The sequence below is a fragment of the Callorhinchus milii genome, unplaced genomic scaffold (assembly GCF_018977255.1).
Source record: "Callorhinchus milii isolate IMCB2004 unplaced genomic scaffold, IMCB_Cmil_1.0 Scaffold21, whole genome shotgun sequence".
NCBI lineage: Eukaryota > Metazoa > Chordata > Chondrichthyes > Chimaeriformes > Callorhinchidae > Callorhinchus > Callorhinchus milii.
Window position 1 is genome coordinate 4,560,686 of NW_024704762.1, and position 18,761 is coordinate 4,579,446.

The 18,761-nt window shown below is 45.0% G+C and overlaps 1 protein-coding gene across 2 annotated transcripts; it reads left to right on the forward strand.

Annotated features, from left to right (window-relative positions):
* Positions 1-3,772: 3,772 nt before the first annotated feature.
* On the forward strand, positions 3,773-6,518 carry LOC103183519 (Krueppel-like factor 2). 2 transcript variants are annotated; one of them, XM_007901064.2, is made up of 3 exons: positions 3,773-3,903; positions 4,470-5,577; positions 6,224-6,518. In XM_007901064.2, the coding sequence occupies exons 1-3, from the start codon at positions 3,826-3,828 to the stop codon at positions 6,397-6,399; spliced, it is 1,362 nt and encodes a 453-aa protein (XP_007899255.1). In that variant the 5' UTR covers positions 3,773-3,825; the 3' UTR covers positions 6,400-6,518. The 2 variants fall into 2 exon arrangements, with proteins under 2 accessions (XP_007899255.1, XP_007899254.1); XM_007901063.2 differs by having other exon boundaries at positions 4,473-5,577.
* The last annotated feature ends 12,243 nt before the right edge of the window (positions 6,519-18,761 follow it).

The following is an 18,761-nucleotide window of genomic DNA, read 5'->3' on the forward strand; positions in this document are numbered from 1 at the left end:
GTGTGTCAGTGTGTATATATGTGTGTGAGAGTGAGTGTGTATGTATGTGTGTGTATATATGTGTGTCAGTGTGAGAGTGAGTGTGTATATATGTGTGTGTCAGTGTGTATATATGTGTGTGAGAGTGAGTGTGTACATATGTGTGAGAGTGAGTGTGTATATATGTGTGTGAGAGTGAGTGTGTATATATGTGTGTGAGAGTGAGTGTGTATATATGTGTGTCAGTGTGAGAGTGAGTGTGTATATGTGTGTGAGTGAGGGTGTGAGTGTGTATATGTGTGTGAGTGAGGGTGTGAGTGTGTATATGTGTGTGTGTCAGTGTGAGTGTGTATATATGTGTGTGAGAGTGTGTACATGTGCGTGTGTCAGTATGAGAGTGAGTGTGTATATATGTGTGTGAGTGAGTGTGTATATATGTACGTGTCAGTGTGAGAGTGAGTGTGTATGTGTGTGTGAGAGTGAGTGTGTATATGTATGTGAGAGTGAGTTGTATATATGTGTATGTATCTATATATATGTGTGTGTGTTAGAGTCCCTGTACACACACATATATATATATATATATATATAAAACGAAACCGATTCAACAATTATTTTCCATTGAAGTTAATCAAAAGAGTTAAAAGTTTTCATTCCCTCGGAGTGGGTGTCCTCAATCTTGTGTTTGTGCCCACGACATTGATCTATATAACGTGGTGTGTGTGTATGTGTGTGTGTGTATGTGTGTGTGTGGGGGGGTTATAAAACGATTTAATGACTGGTAACGATTGCTGTGAGTGTGAGAGTGAGTGTGAGAGTGAGTGTGAGTGTGAGTGTGTTGTCTGGCCCTCTGCCTTCCACCAGATGTATCTCAGCCTCTCCTAAAACGGAACTGAAAGTCATTAAAAAAAAACTTTGCATTTTGCGATTGCTAAAGGTTTTATTGCAATTCAGAAATCGCTGATTTCCAGCTTAGCGACCCAATGTTTTGCTCCCAAACACAGAGCCCTTCCCTGTGTGTGTGTGTGTGTGTGACTGTGAGTGAGTGAGTGAGAGAGTGTGTGGTATGTGTCCAAATCTTACGTCAAGGAAACCTTCCCTTGTGTTTGACTGAGAGCCAAGTGACGCCTCTCTGTATTTTCTGGGGAGTTTGGAGGCACTTTTGAGACTGAAATTTGCAAGGAGTGGGGGGTGGGGGAGGGGGGGGGGGGTGGGGGAAGAGAGAGACTCTGATCCTGGTGCTGATGCAAAGTCAGGCTTAAAGGAAACAGCTCTCAGTTTTGCTCAATTGCTGCCCACCCCACCCCCCCCCCCAAAAAAAAAATTGGTGATTATGTCCATGTTTCGCTTGCAATATGAGTGGAAAGGAGATGGATAGAGAGAGAGACTCTGATCCTGGTGCTGATGCAAAGTCAGGCTTAAAGGAAACAGCTCTCAGTTTTGCTCAATTGCTGCCCCCCCACTCCCCCCCCCCCCCCCCCACACACACACACAAAAAAAATTGGTGATATGTCCATATTTCGCTTGCAATATGAGTGGAAATTATCAATACAGTCAACAAGTAAAGGGCTGATCCTGGGATCAGTAGGTTTTTTTTTGGGGGGGTGGGGGGGGGGGGGGGAGATGGAAGGAAAGGGGGGGTGGGGGTGAGAGTGTGTGGGGGGGGGGGGTGGTCTGTTTTACAGTGACAGTAACACACCTTCTGAAGTCACCTTCGCCAACTTTTTTTTCACAAAACTGCAACGTGGGTTTAAAAACTCTTCTGAACGAAAGTTGCACTGAAGCTTGAAAAAAAAAGCCTCCCACACACACTCATTCTCTCCCCCCACCTCCCCCCCCCCACCTCCCCCCCCCACCCACCCACCCACCCCCACCCCCCCAAAAAAAAGTCACAAGAGTTTTGCAAAGCAAAAAAAATAAAATAAATGATGATAATATATATATATTTTAAAAAATGCTCTTTATTTACCATGTTTGCAAGTGGAGGATAATAAATAGTCAATTTCATTCAAAAAAGTACAACTGGACCTAAAATAAACGACACTACTCTCTACGACAGAGGAAGTGTCAACATGACAGTACTTCCTATTATAACTCGAGTAGTTTTGTTTTATGTATATATATATATATATGTGTATGTATATATATATATAATATAAGAAAACAATATGTTTTAATTCAATGCAGAATGTCCCCTTTATGAATCACACCCCTGGGTTTCAGTTCAGATCTCTGCAAACTTCTGATCAACGGATGTTACTCTCTGACTTGGTTTTTCTTTTTGCGATCTGTGTGAAAAAAAAGGGAAAGAAATCACCCCCTGTACCCGGGGGGTGGGGTGGGGGGGTGAGGGGGGGGGGGGGGGTGGGGGGTGAGGGGGGGGGGTGGGGGGGTGGGGGGGCAATCACAAAACATTCAGCAGCGTTTGGTGTGAAGGAATGCTGTGTGTGTGTGTGTTTTTCTGTGTGTGTCAGTGTGTGTGTGTGTGTGTGCGCCAATATGCGTGAGTCCAAAATCCACGTGGGTGTGTAGCTGTCAGTGTGTGTGTGTGTGTGTGAGTGTGTGTAGCTGTCAGTGTGTGTGAGTGTGTGTAGCTGTCAGTGTGTGTGTGTGTGTGTGTGAGTGTGTGTGAGGGGGGGAGGGGGGTGAGGGGGGGGGGGTGGGAGGGGTTGAGGTGAGAGAGGGTGAGGGTGAGGTGAGGGTGAGGGTGAGGGGGTGAGGGTGAGGGGGTGAGGGTGAGGAGGGTGAGGGGGTGAGGAGGGTGAGGGGGTGAGGGTGAGGGGGTGAGGGTGAGGGGGTGAGGGTGAGGGAGTGAGGGTGAGGGAGTGAGGGTGAGAGGGTGAGGGTGAGGGGGTGAGGAGGTGAGGGGGTGAGGGTGAGGGTGAGGGAGTGAGGGTGAGGGAGTGAGGGTGAGAGGGTGAGGGGGTGAGGGTGAGGGGGTGAGGGGGTGAGTGAGGGTGAGGGGGTGAGGGGGTGAGGGGGTGAGAGGGTGACTCCTGATCTGCTCCGATGATGTCCTGCGTCACGTCACGTTGGCATCAGTCCATCAGAGGAAGGGTTGGGATCCGCGTTGTTTGGAGGGTCACTATGGAGACGTGGGGAGTCCTGACAGAGCCCTGAAAGGAGGAGACCCCACACTCCAGTCAGTCAGTCACAGCCCTTTGCTCTCCCCCTCTCCCCCTCTCTCTCTCTGTGTTGCTTTATATACCACTGCTATATTTAGGGCTTCCAATTCGCTCACAGCGACTCTCATCCTGAACGTGTTTCCTGAGTCGAGAGCAATTGGTTGAAGGGGAAGGGCTGAAACTCGCCCACAAGGTGCCAATCCCCCACCAATCCCCGAGATCTTTGCGCCACCACTTGGACCGGTCCTTAAAACAGGAGATCGCGACCAAGTTTTTGCTTCAGTTGAACTTTTTTTTCTCTCTCTCTGTGTGAGTGAGTGAGTGAGTGAGTGTTGTTGTCGTCGTCGAGTGGTTATATATACAGCGAAGTTACACACAGAGAGAGAGACAGAGAGTGGAGTGGAGTGGAGTGAGACACAGATTCTCTCTCTCACACACACACACACACACAGAGGAGAGGGAGAGAGTTGCTCTTACTTTTTGGGGTAAAAAACGAGAGATTTGGGACAATCGCACAGGAGGAACTTTCATGCGAACAGCGAAAGAGAGAGAGAGAGAGAAGTGGTGTCGGAGTGGGTGTTTCGCTCGAGGAACTGAGCTGTGCATTGCGTGAAAGTTTTTATCTCTATATATATATATATATATCGATATATTATATATAGATATATTTACTCACACACACAGTCACTCACACACACACACACACACACACCCTCACGGGATGGCTTTAACGGGTATGTTACCGTCCATCGCCACCTTCGCTACTCCCAGGAGTTGGGAGAAACCCGACCATCTCAACGTAAGTACAAACTTTTATTGAAATAATAATTAATAACTCAGAATCATATTACTACTAACAATGCAACACCTTATTCACGCAGCGCCGGGGGACAAAGTGTGGCATCTCTCTACCTCTCTCTCTTTCTCTCTCTCTTTCTCTCCCTAATTTAATACTCATCTCTCCCAGGCACTTGCCCCAGTAATTGTAACCTGGTCAGTATTATTTTGGAGTGTTTTTTTTCCCCCCCACACACCCCCCCCAACTGTCTCTTTCCACCATCAATTTTGCCACGAATTTGCAAAAAAAAATCTCTTTTTTTTTTGCAAAATCCATCCAAAAAGAAATCGATACGTGCAACAATGTATTATTATTATTATTATTATTATTATTATTATTTGCAAACTTCACATGCAACGTGACACCAATGCAAAACTTATTTGTTAGACTTTTTTTTGTGTGTGTGTGTGTGTGAGGAGGAGGAGGAGGAAGAGGAAGGAGGGAAGGAGTTGCAAAATGCATTTTTTTTAAAAAAAATAATAAATCTTGATTTTTTAATGTTTGTTTCTCTTTTTTTTTTAAAAAAGCAGAAGTGGAAGAACGAGTTGGGCTTCCGAACAGCGCATCAGCCTTCCTACCAAATGACGGACGTTATGCAGTACATAGGGAACTTCACAGGGAACAAGAGGGATGAGGAAGACTTGGCCAACTACCTGGACCTGGATTTTATCCTGTCCAACACCATGAGCGGTGTGACCGTTGACCAGGCGCCTTCGGCAGATTATTGCCTACCCTTGGAAGAAGCCAATGACATTTACCCAAAGCCCAACGACTCCTCTGTCAACAGCTACAACTTGCCAGAGTCCAACAACCAACGTCCACCACCTCCCGCCTACAGCATGATGGCTGAGCTCCTTCGCCCGGACGCGGGTGACTACTGTTTGCCCAATAGTAATCCCCATCAGCAACAACAACAACAACCGCATCAACAACAGCAGCAACAACAACAACATCATCACCACCATCATCACCATCACAGTAACAACATCCAGTGTAACTTTCTGCTCACTCCGGCCTTTGGGAGCGAGGACTTTCTCAAAGTGCCCAAAACCGAGCCGGGCACCGAGGGTTACGGCCAACAAGTGTTGGGTTTGGTGGCGGCGCCCCAATGCCAGAAGATCAAGCAGGAGGAAGAGGTGGACAGCAATGTGACGGCTTGCATGGTGGCTTACAGCGAGCACATGCGGTTGAGCGGCTCCCCTCACTCTGGGGGTAGTGTCACTCCACCTCTCAGCCCTGATGATCTGATGAAAGCAGAGTGTCAGCAAACCCAACTCATGTGCCCCTCCAACCCGTCCTACTTGCAAGGCTACCACCACCATCAACACCAACACCATCAACACCACCACCACCACCAACAGCAGCAACACGTTGCAGGTTTCGCCCACCAGCTGCAGTACCCCAACGAGTTTGGCCTCTTCGAAGACCCGGCCAACCTGCAGCCCTCCCCGGCTCAGAGGCTCATGCTCACCCCACCCTCCTCACCCCTCGAGCTGCTGGAGAACAGCAAGCCCAAGAGAGGCCGCAGGTCCTGGCCTCGCAAGAGGACAGCCACCCACACGTGTAGCTACACAGGCTGCGGCAAGACCTACACCAAGAGCTCCCACCTCAAAGCTCACCTCAGGACACACACAGGTAAGCTCCAGCAAAGCCTCTCTCTCTCTCTCTCTCTCTCTCAACTCAACTCAACTCACTCACAGAACAGCCCAAATAGTAATTCATAATCCTGGCATTTGAGAGATATCCCTTCATCACAATAGTGATGAATCCTTTCAATCAATTTCCTGGAAAATAGTCATTAATTCATTTCTTTTGATGAATCCACTTTTTTTTAATGACTTTTTTTTACCTGCAAGACGATTGGGGAGGTGGGGGGTGGGTGGGGGGGGTGGGGGGGCTGGAAGTGGAATGGAGGGAAACATCCCACTACATCACATTTTCATGGTGCCATCTGATTTATTTATTTTAATCCCTTAATTATTTAACGACTTTCTACCAGCAATTGGATGGGGGGGGGGGGGGGGGAGGGGAGAGAGAATCCATTAAATCATTTCCATATTGTCATATAACTTTGTTTCTTTAATATACACAGTATGTAGATTTTTTTAAAAAAAAATAGAAATCACATCAACGCCAAGTCGTATGAAAGTTTAGATTTTCTTCTCTAAGCGTTTACTAAGCCGAGTGTTTTTTTTTAAAAAAAAAGTTGTGAACGGGTGTGATTTGCACTGTGTCTAACGTGATTGTTTTTCTCTCTCTCTCCTCCTCCTCTCTTCTTCAGGTGAAAAACCTTATCATTGCAACTGGGACGGTTGCGGCTGGAAGTTTGCACGTTCCGATGAGTTGACACGTCACTACCGCAAGCACACGGGCATTCGCCCTTTCCAATGCCACCTGTGCGAGCGGGCATTCTCCAGGTCTGACCACCTCGCCCTCCACATGAAGAGGCACATTTGAGGAGGAGGTGGGGGCGGTGGGGCGGGGGAGAAAGGGGAAAAAAAACGCTGCGTCATCCACAGGAAGAACACCCCCCGCCCCCCCAAAATTTTATACATTAAAAAAAAACGAACAATTTTTGACGACTTTTTTTTCCCCAAACCACAGAGAGAAAAAAAAATTGTGATTATTTAAGTGAGAAAAAAGAGACTTGAGTAGCTCATTTGGAAGAAGCAATTTTTTTTTTGGGGGGGGGGGTTGAAAATATAAAGACTGTAGCTGGTACTACGAGCGCTTGAGAAAGTGACTGACTTGACGATGGCTGGAGGTTCTACCAGTCTCAGCGATTGAACCCGAGCGGAGACAACGTGGGTGAAAGTGTAACGGAAAATAACAGAGGCACGCCCCGAGCAGCTATCAAAGCGAGCTTCTGCAAACCAGGGAACTTTCAAAACAAAAAAGAAAGAATATGACAAAACTGCATTAAAGAGGAACAAAAGGAGGACACGAACACACCACCGCCACATGCCCTTTGAGAACTGGAAGTCGATATAAAAAAAAGTTATACTGTACAGACAGGGTAAAGTGAAAACAGTTATTGTGTGTGTCTTTGACAAGTACTGATGTTTATTTTTGTTCGGTGGAGGGAAGTGGGGGTGCGGCGGGAGGCGGTGGGCGAGGGAAGAGAGAAATAAGGACGAGGTTACAGAAAGTGCTTGATGTGTGTGGATCGCTTTCCAGTAACTGATAGATAACTCCTCTGGTTTCCTCTTCCCCCCCCCCTCACCCCCCAACCCCCACTTTGACAACCAGCCCCTTCTCCTGTGTAATCACGTGGTAGGTTTTTATTATATTGTGTACAGTTCGAGCAAAACTGATTGAATGATGATGATCGGCCGGGGGTCTGAATGAATGTTAACCTGTCTTGACGAAAACCGACTGAAGTCGATCCAAAGTCTTCAACCGGTGAAGAGCACAGTGACCTCCACTCTCTGCCTTTACCACAATATCTGAAAGGTGCAATAATTAACAGTTTAGAACAGTGGTGGGCAGACCTCTTCGGTTGGCCAACAGAGTAAATGTTTTCTTGATTTTCTTGAATATCTCTTGATTTCCGGCCGTGGTGTGCCCGAACTTTTTGGGCTGGCCAACAAAATCAATGTTTCTCAATTTGACTCGTGGCATAAATCTCTGCTATTTTGTTATTTCTGTGGTTATTTTGTTGGGGACGACCCGAAAAAAGGTTTGGGGAGACCACCACTGGTCTTGAACAATTATCTGTTCCATTTCTAAGTTACACTATGCCAGGCTTGATGCCTCGCGGTTATTAATTGTATTTTTCCTGCCTTGAAGTTGATAATGAATATATGTATATATTATTTTGTATTAAAATTATTGTATTATGTAAATACAAAGACTGACTGAATTTCAGCTCTCTCGCCTGCCTTAGTCTTTTTATGAACAGAAAGAATATTGTTCGACAACAACTTGCACTTACGTACTGTCACACCTTTCCCACGCCCGAAATTCTGGCTGCACTTTGCAGAGATAAAAGGGACCACATGGCAGAAGTTGCGAATGAATCAATGGAACAGTCAAAGACGTGTGGTTTTAATCTGGCTTTGAAGAATGCGAGAGGAGCAAGGCAAAGGATTTGGGGGAAGAAAGTGTTCTCGAAAGAAGAGTGGGATATAGTGTCTGAAAGCGCGGAAGCCAATGGGACACCGGGTGGGAGTGAGGAACCAGAATTTGCACTTGACTAGAATTGGCAGAGCGAAGGGAGGGAGAATAGGGGTCATGCAATGAAGGATAGAGAGAGAGAGTATGGGGAACATTGATTTAAATCCATTGCCAAGCAACTCACTATACTGAAGTGACAAAATTTCAGCAAGGAGAGATGTAAAATAATAACCTTTGACACAGCACAGCGTGCAGAGCACTTCACAGGCAACTGTAGATTGGAAGGCAAATAATGCCAGAACTAATTTCATTGCAGAAGAATCAGTCAGGGGGTAGTTTGCACCACTTTTTCCTGCCCTCTATGTGACTTGTTCAACTAGTGCCTCTGTTTGTCACTCGAGCGCAGAGCTGAATAGGAGGATGGCAAGTGTCTATTCACAACTGAAACGGGATGAACACTAACGTTAACGCCTTAATGTTTTCCAGCTGTTCCCATAAATTCCACGAGTTTGCGGCTTCTCGTATATATATATATATATATATATATATGCGTACTGTATATAAGTACGAATTGAAAAGCGGATAATTACACAGAGGAAATGAGAGGCCATATCCCAGAATATCACTGAAAGACGCACTTAAACACTGATTTCAAAAAAAGGCACAAAAATACCTCACCCAGACAGACAGACAGACAGACAGCATCCAAATCTAAATTTATATATATTTTTTTAAAAAGTCAGTTTTAAAATTGGAGCCAGTAATTTAGCTATAACGTCCCTCTCTCTTAACTTGCTGCCCTCCAAAGTAGCACATTATCACTGGTTTACCCATCGAAAAGGGAATGAGAGCCCTCATTTCCATTCAAGGTTCAGGAACAGGGCAAGAGGAGTCAAAAATGAAGATTTAAAAAATATATATAAACTGTCTTACTGGAAGTGTGGTTTTTTGGGGGGGAGGGGAAAAAAAATCTAGTCTGGCCTCATATCAAAATCGACACAAATGTCCATGAAATGAGACTGGAAGAATATATATTATTTTAAAAAATAATAATTTATGACAGTCTTGTTTTTTGGGTTGTTATCCTCTTATCAATACAAAAATAATGATTTATCTATCGCCAACTCAACGACAAGTTGAGTGTCGCTCCTGCATTAAACCTTCCTCTTGACCCTTTTCTCTTTCTTCTCACAACACAAAACCAAAGCCCCAGAAACGTTTTTGGTCTTTTTCTTTTTTGGCAATATCTCAAATATGTCGGGTGGTGGGTTTTTTTTTCCACTGGGTTACACGTGCGGAAATGTTGTTGTGAATCTTTCGTTTCCCTTTTTTTTATAATCAGAATCTCTCTTTCAGGTGAAGCTCAGAGAACAAGAGAGAGTGAGTGAGTGAGAGAAAGAGAGAGAGAGAAAGACAGACCACGCCCTAACTAACAACTGACTAACTAACTGATAACAAGGGGTCTTCTTAAGCAAGTTCCACAATGTGCAAATCAAGACTTTGCACTGCAGAACACAATACTGAGACAGACAGAGAGAGAGAGAGTACCACATCAGAGAGAGCGAGAGGTGATCTGTAAAATTGTGCAAAAAAAACCCTTAACCGACACAAATAAAAACTTGGTTGTGAGAGAGGCATTTCCCCCTTCAAAATAAATAAATTAGACGTTTGACAAGTTGTTTTGCACCTATTTGTTCTGGAAAAATTCTGCGCCTCTCGTGTTTTTAGGGTTTGCATTTTTTGGTCGGGATCTGTTTTTCTGTTGTCTTGTGTGTTATTGTTGTCGTTCGTTTGTTTTGTGTCCTCGGTTTGTTATCGGGTTCATCATATCAAAGCTGAGCTGCTGGGATGTGGGTGTTGTTTTTTAATCCAGTTGGGTGTCTGACACATGTGGAAACCCATTAACACTGCTTAAAAATATCCAAACCAAACCAAGAATTGCCTGCATCCCACCTACACATGGAAATTCCACGGATAGATGTTGGAATGGAATGCGCACTCTCTCCCTGGAGGGACACCTCCTGTTGACTTAGTTCTAATAATAATAATAATAATAATGCTGCACTTGATATAGCACTTTATCACGTCTTCGAGTCGGCTCAAAGCACTTCGCAGAATTATACTGTAAAGTGTATTCTTCACCCACTTTGTGGGCGAAAACGATTCTGGAAAGTATTAGGTGCAGGATGGCAAGAGCCAAGGTTTGGGGACCACGGAGTGTGCATTGGGGGTAACTGCCGGTGTGGGTGTGGGCGAGGCGAGGATTGGGGGATGGGGGCGGTGGGGGATGCGTGTGGGAGTGTGGGGGCTGGAGGTGCACCGAGCTAAAGCCACTGAGGCACAAACAGCTCTGATCGCTGGCTTTAACCACTTGCCTCGAAGCGCCTTCGGAGGTTTTGAGGGACGCAGTCTCTGCGCGACAAAGGCTACCGCTCGCATACAATTCCTCTTGTACATCACACACAACCACAAAGAAAACACCACTCAAAGAAAATGAAACGCCCTCAATTTTTGCAAGATGCTAATTGCTTTGAATGTAGAGCATTGTAAAGCAACAAGGTTATGTTTACCTCGTGGTAAAAGTGCACCTGATGGGGTTTGGGAGGCGTCTTAAGCCTCTCTTTAATCGCTCTTGTCAGATGCTGTGCAAAGGCAGATGGTTAAAAAAAAGGCCCTGTGAGCAGCTCTGCATAAGAAAATAATAATGGTAAAAATCCTTGCATTTGATATAGCGCCTTATCATAGAATCATAGAATTTTACAGCACAGAAGGAGGCCATTCGGCCCATCGTGTCTGTGGCTGCTCTTTGGAAGATCCACCAACTAGTCCCCACTCCCCTCCCACTATCCCTTATCACGTCGTTGAGACGTCTCAAAGAGCTTCGCAGAATATATTGTGAAGTAGATTGACCGTATATTTTGTGGGCGTAACAATTGCGCACAGAAGTGTCCTACAAACAATCCAAATGGTTTGATTCTGAAACCAAAGCATTTTACAACACAGGAATCAATCACCCCATAAAGTCTGTTTTTCTTCACCTGCCTCCAAATCACCTTGAATTTATTTTGCGATCATCTTAAGTTTGTCTTCCCACTCTCTCATCACTGTCACTGACTCATCGACGAGCAGATACAATCTATGAACACTGTATCTACCCAACCACAGCTTTTTGTTATTTTCCAGGCTAATAATTCCTTTATAAAAAAAAAGAAATAATAATAATTTGGTCATGCAGTGCGTGGTTGTTTGTGGGACGCTGCTGTTTGTAATTGGGCGGTTGTGTTTCACCCACAAAATATACAAACCATTCACCTTATAGTGTGAAACGCTTTGAGATGTCTCAACTATGTGATAAGGTGCTGCATCAAGTGCAAGGGATAATATTATTATTGTTATTTTGAAGTCTTCTACCAGGTCATCTCTGCACCTTCTCATCTCTAGCGTATATATAAAAAAAAGCTCAAATCTCATCACATGACTCAAAACTGGGAGTTTTTGATTTTATGGTGTAAAGTCGTCTAATACCAGACTGTGTCTCTACCCACTGATCCAGCCAAGTGCCTTCGTCTTTCACAAGGAATCTGCCCCATCTCTCCTCCTGCTCCATTATTCTGTCCTTTCCCGGTTTCCACTCTTACCTTATCCATTCTTACCTTGTCTCCACTTCAAAGGCGCTTCTGGTCAGCTCTGAGCTCTCCCTACTGGAGACCTGTAGAGCACTCGCCTTGCAAGCGAAACCGTGGGCAAATTTCCTTACTCCACACAGAGCCTAATAATAATCCTTCCAAAACAACACAGCAATTAATTGGTCAATTTCAATCCACGACTGTTTGTAGGGCGCTGCTGTGCGCAATTGGCTGCCGCGTTTCACCCACAGATACACAGTCAATTCACTTTACAGTATATTCTGTAAAGCGCTTTGAGACGTCGAGAAGACGTGAAAAGCGCTATATCAAATGCAAGGATTATTATTATTATTACTACTCCCCAAACTCAAACTGCAGTCCATGTCCTCTCCCGCTCCAAACTGGCTCCGTGCGCTCATTACCCTATCCTCACTCGGCTCCATTGGCTCTCCAACCCCCAGGCGATTTCATTCAGGTCTCGCATTCAACAACAGCAAAATTTGCATTTAAATAGTGCCAGTCATGCAGTGTAGCGTCCCAGAGCGCATTCAAAACTCTCCATGGTCTATACCCCTCTCTGCAACCTCTCATCCTCGTCTCTCTCTCTCTCTCTCTCTCTGGTTAACTAACAGTGATCTGCTTCATGTCCCCCCCGCCTGATCTACCCCACAATCAGTGGGCGACCTGTCATGCATTCTGCCCCCACTTTCTGGAACTCCATCCCTTTGTCTTGCCCTTCTCTCCCCACTTTTAAAGCCCACCTTTTCAGTCATTCTATACCAACTTGAGCTCCCACTCAGTTTTGTAAACAGCTTTTGACTTTGTCCCGCTGACACAAAGGTGCTTTGTAAATGTAAATTGTCGTAACAAAAAAGCCATTTGATGCTTTATGCCTGATACAGGCTTGAAGTGGAAAGTTTATTGAGGAGTATATGTTATTTCTAGACACCCACACACAGCGCCCTGCCCCCTTACATGCAATAGCTGAACAGCGGGTTCACAAACCAGAGGAAATCCCCTCATCTCGAGTAAAACATATTGCACTTCAGTAATAAAGTAAGCCAAGCTCAGAGTTGCAAAGAAATGTTTGCAATTTTAGGAAACTCTGAAAATCCTGAAGTATCGGAGAGAGAAAAGCAGACTAAGAATAAAAAAAAACAATGCTTGTATTTGATGCAGTGCCTTTAAGATCAAAACATCTGACAGTTAATTGTCATCAAGTGCAATCACTGTTTGTAGGCAAATGTGGCAGCCAATTTGCACAGAGCAAGGTTCCACAAACAGCCATGAAGTGAAAGGCCAATTTATCTGGATTGTTGGCCAGGACACCGGGAGAAATTCCCTCCTCTTGTGGTGGTGGGCATGAAAGATCCCATGGCACTGTTCAAGAAGGGAGTTTCTTCCGGTCTCTTGACCAACAATCCTCCAAATCAAAAAAAAAATTTGGTCACTCACTGCTTGTGGGGCACTGCTGTGCACAATGTATTGCCACATTTCGCCCACAAAATACACAGTCAATCCACTTTACAGTCTATTCTGTGAAGTGCTTTGAGACACGTCTCGTTGATTTGATAAGGCACAGTGTACCAAATGCAAGAATTATTATTATTATTGGTTACCATCTTAGATCTGCACTGTGTCCAACTGATGTAGGCCATCTGGACAAAACTCCTTAGGGGATGCGGTAAGACACATGCCACAAATACCACTCAAGTTCAAAACCCAAAAGCACATGAGCCACTTCTCTGCTTCTCTCTTCTCGATTAAATGTTTAATAACAGTCCCAGGAAAACCACAGCTTTTCAAACTAAAGAAGTGGTTGTGCGACTTTCCATTCAATGCATCTAACCTTGCAACCTTTGCCTACTGTACAATTTTCCTGTTCCATCTCGACATGTCACCAACTCGACCTCCACTCAGGTCACAGCTGTCAATCAGTACGTCCGAGACAAATACGGTCAGGGCTGCTAACTAGTGATTGACCGACTTTAAAGCTCGATTGGCATTTAAAATGATATTAGTTGAATAATAATTATAATTATAATAATCTTTGCACTTGATAATAATCCTCGTATTTGATAATAATATTTTTAACATTTGATACAGTGCCTTAACACGTCCTTGAGACGTCTCAAAGCGCTTCACAGAATATACTGTAAAGTGAATTGACTGTATATTTTGTGGGCTGTATTTTCTGGGGAAAGAGTGAGCCAGTGGGAAGAATTGGATAGCTCTTGCAGAGAGACGTCACAGGCACAAAGGGTCAAATGACCTCTTTCTGTGTTGTAATATTCTATGACTCTTAGGAATGGTGATGGCGTTCGGAGCGTCAGCCGTACGGCTGAACAAAACCAGAATTCCCAGCCCCAAACCAAAATCCCTTATTATTTGATCTCTTTTACTATCTACGAATCTGAGATTCTTTTAAGAAAAAAGTGATTACAACGATCTATTTTAAAACGCGTCAAAGTTCGACATTTCAGGCAAGTAAAAAGTGAATTCCTATTTAGTGGGTTCGCAATAAAATTCCTAAAAACTTCAGTGAAGCTCTCCATTTTCAGATTGCGCATCGATTGCCTGACTGAGCTGTGATTAGAACAAGCCTTAGTTTTCTGAGCTGTTACTTAACAGCAAGCAGCCCGAAGCACAGCTAAGGAACGGTGACTGCAACTTGCACTTGCCTCCTCACTCATCCTTTCAATCCCATGGGAAGCCCGATCAGGTTGTGTAATGGAACAGCAACACCTAGTGGCTAGAGACTAACAGGATTGTTTCCCGGTGAAGCACATCCACGGTCACCTTTCTGTTCAGGTTTTTCCCTGCACTGGATCACACGAGAGGTTTGGAAGAAGACGGCCATTTGGCCCAGTTGGGTGTCACTCTCCCATTATACTCACCCTATCGTCTTCTCATCGCAGCATCAATTCCGTCCTCATTCATCAACCACTCACGGGCGATTTACAGCAGGTAAATTGCCCGTGAGTGATTTATCCTTTATGGTTGATTTACCCTCTCACTAGATCAGGACGTGGAGTTCTATTGTTGCCCCACGACTGCTGCTGCCGATGAGACATAGCAATTTAGCAAAATTCTAACACTTTCTCTCCTCAGTATCTCTCATTAGGAATCACTGACACAAGATCAACTGGAATGAGCGAAGGCTATTCAGCTCATCACTCCTGTCCCACCTCAAAGAGCAGGATTAACCTACTTAATTTTAATTAACACACTTCATTTTCATCACATTCTGGATTAATAATCCTTGCGCTTGATGCAGCGCCTTATCATGTTGTGGAAACAACACAAAGCACTTCACAAGTTTTTACTGTGAAGTGGAGTGAGTATTTGTAAGGGTCGATCGCCTGTGCAAGAGGATGTTAAAAGATGCCACAGTGCTATTCAAAAAGAGAAGGGAGTTTCTCCCAGTGTCCTGACCAACAACTCCCCCAAATAAAACTGGTCAATCACTGAGTTTGTGGGATATTGCTGTGCGCAAACCCAGTTAATTCGCTTTACAGTACATCCTATGAAACACTTTGCGATTTCTCGACCACATGAAAGGCACTTTATCAAATGCAAGGATTGTTATCGTTCTTAGTGCCAAACCTGCCATCAGATGGGGAATATCCCATATCTATAGCCTGGCGTGAGTTAAATAGACTGGCTATCATCACCAGACAACAATAGAGCTCTGTAACACTGAAGTCTGGGAATAAAGAGTGCCGAGCCTCACACTCTTGATTGCTGTCCAATGGCTACAGATGGGACGTGTGTGTGGATGTTGGATGAGGACAGGGTTAGATTTGGCGGCAGTGTTCTCCAGTGTACTTCATCTCTGGGTTCCCCGAATGGACATCATCTCACCACAAAGACAATCTGGTTTGGTCATTGGTTTGCTCGACAGTAGCTGCCAGGAGCTAAGCTGATGCTGCAGGGCTGGAAAGTGGCAGAAAGCGAGTGCCAAGCTGATGAGTTTGCCATTTAACATACAACCTAAGCTGGGCAACGTTGTCTGTACCACAGAACACACACAATGTGATTTATTGTCTTCTGCAGAGAGGAAGGAAAGGGAGAAGACAATAGGATAACAAAAAGCAGACCGGTGAAATGTCTACACAAACAGGTAATCATCCCGTATGTCTGATGAGGCTCAAGTGGAGTGTTGTACATCCCAGGGCTGATGGAGCACTCTCTCGCCTCTGGGTCAGAAGGTTGTCAGCTCATGCTCCACATCGGGCATCGTAGTCTAGGCTGATGCTCCAGTGCTGGACTGGGGAGGTACCGTCCTTCAGATGAGACATCAAAAAGAATTCCATTTGCCTGTTCAGATAGAGTTAAAGAACCAGAAGTCTATTTGACTCACCCCAATGCAGTGTCCTGGCCAACAAATCCTTCAAATAAATTGATCATTCACCTCACAGCTGGTTGTGGGACTTTGCTGCATGTAATTTGGGCTGTTGGGTTTGCATTGAGGATTGGTCTCTACACCTGACAGTTATATTATTGTAAAACGTGATAAGGTGCTATAAGAATGCAAGTTATGTCATCGTCTCTTGCTTTTAGCACCGTTGTTGACCGGTCAGGTATTCTGAGGGTCTGAGATATGAACCACGGCCGATAGCTGACACCATGAGGTTTCACTTTAATGCTCCAGCATTAAAGAAAACAAACAACATTTTTAAGCTGCGCTCTAGTCAGACGCATTGGAACACTCTCACCATCTGTTTTTGTTGGAGGCCAAAGCAAATAGTCTGTTCTCACCAAAGATCCCCATTGCTGGCAACCTGCTGCTGCTTAATTGGAGGAAATTCTGGGGAATTCCTATCGAATGGGAGTATTACACAGTAACAGGCCATCCTGCTGCCTGCGGTCACTCCCCACGAGTGTCTCTGAGTGATGAACGCACAGCACGGGGACGGAGGAGGAGAGGGGGGGGGATACCTCAAATATCTCCACGCCAGTTATACAGAGCAGAGGGTGCAGCTACCTTAGGTTACATGACTCACAGTGCTCATGTACATGCAACAACAACAACAACAAAATTACATTTATTGAGCGCCTTTCATGTCGGGAGGACGTCCCAAGGTGCTGGACAGTCAGGGGTCAGGATCAGAGCATGGAGGAGGGGTGGGGGAGGGGTGAGGGAAGGCAGAGAGGTGGGAGGGTGACTAAAGGCACGATCAAAGAGGAGGGTCTTGAGACTAGCCTTGAAGGAAGCAAGGGAGGAAACGAGGCAAAGGGACTGTGGAATGGAGTTCCAGAGTTTGGGGGCAGAGAGGTTGCAAGCTCGGCCACCGATGGTAGGGTGGATCGGGCAGGAGACATGGAGCAGGCCAGAGCCCAATGAACAGAGGGAGCGGGCAGGTTGGTAGGAAGTCAACAGGTCAGAGAGGTAAGAGAGGGCAAGGCCATGGATGGCCTTGAAAGTGAGGACGAGAATCTATTTTTGTTTGTTTTTGGCACCTTTCACTGTAGATTGAAAATAGCACCTGACCAAATCAACAAAACAATTCAATAATCATTGCATTTGATCTCACATCTTTAATAATCATAATCCTTAAATTTGGTACAGCTTCTTTCACGTCAGGAGGACATCTCAAAGCTCCGCACAGAAGATACTGTAAAGTGGAGTGATTGGGTTTTGTGGGCAAACATCTGAACTTGCTTCAAAAGGTTTCTATAAAGTGTAGTGACTGTACTTGCAGGCAAATGCAGGAGCCAATATGCCCCACAACAACATTCGACAAACAGCCGATCTGTTCATGGGGAAGATTTATCTTGGACGCCAGGAGAAACTTCCTTCTCTTTTTGAACAGTGCCATAGGGGGTCTTTAACGTTCACCTAAACTTGGAGACAGGAACTCAGTTCATCATCTCAGCTGAAGGTTGGCACCTCCTGGCAAAGTTGTGCTCAATTGTAGTGTCATCCTAGATGTGAGGCTTGAACCCATGGCCTTCTGACCCAGAGGCAAGACAAAGAGAGATGGATTATAAAATAATGGGCAAAAATGAACATGTTAAACAGGCAATGGTGGTATTTACGCTGATGACTCATAGAAACATAGAAACAGGAGTAGGCCATTCAGCCCCTCGAGTCTGTTCCACCATTCTATATGATCATGGCTGATCTGTACCTTAAATCCAATTACCTGCCTTTGCCTTGTATCGCTTAATACCCTGACCTAACAAGTAGCTATCCACCTCAGTCTTAAAGATGTGAATGGAACCAGCATCCACAGCCTTTTGGGGAGAGAGTTCCAGACTAGATGGATACATGCACACTATCCAGTGGTGCTAAGTGGTGGTTGGTCAGTGATTATCACCAGGCTTTACCATCCTTACCAGTGGATGATGAAGATGATTGTAGCATTTAATAGAGCACAGACCACAAATCTAACCAAATGCTTCTCCCAACCAGCATTTAGCATTAACGTACACTCAGCAGCATGACACGTGGCCTGCCATGTAACAGTGCACATAGCATGACAAGTAGCGTGGCATGTAACACATGTTACATGACACGCAACATGGATAGGATGACAACCCGACATGCAAAAGCATAAGAAATGAGGCTGCAGAAAGAATAAATCAAAAAGGAAGAGACTGAACCAAAATGTCAACACTGGAACCCTGGCTGCTGGAATAGTGGTGCCTTTACTCTCCAAGAATCCGAGAATCCAGCAACAACAGATTAGTTGGGGAGCGTCCAACTGGCCACAATGCTGAGCAGATCCTGCACATCACAAGAACAAGCTGTAGGTCAATGCAGAAAGGAAAGGCCACACATGTGGATCTCAAGCGCTTGGTTAGAACCAGACTCATCATAAACCTCAACAAGGCTTCGTCACTCCTCTGAAAGCTTGGTAAGAAAATGCTTTGCATAGTATAACAACACTGGTTTCTGATGAGTCAGCTGATTTGAGCCAGGTAAATCATAGGATTGTTTGGATGTGAACATGTGGAGTAGCGGAGGTTACTAGAGCAACTGTCTAGCATACGTCATCACCTTCAGAAGAGATAAAGGAAAGTTACTGATATGTTTAATGAAAACAAGATTGAAATATACTCTGGCTTGTG

Bases quoted from the DNA above. Each gene is read 5' to 3' on its own strand.
- LOC103183519 (XM_007901064.2), top strand. From the start codon at position 3,826: ATGGCTTTAACGGGTATGTTACCGTCCATCGCCACCTTCGCTACTCCC. The intron at 3,904-4,469 runs GTAAGTACAAAC...TTTTTAAAAAAG, and splicing joins AGAAACCCGACCATCTCAAC to CAGAAGTGGAAGAACGAGTT. The intron at 5,578-6,223 runs GTAAGCTCCAGC...TCTCTTCTTCAG, and splicing joins TCACCTCAGGACACACACAG to GTGAAAAACCTTATCATTGC.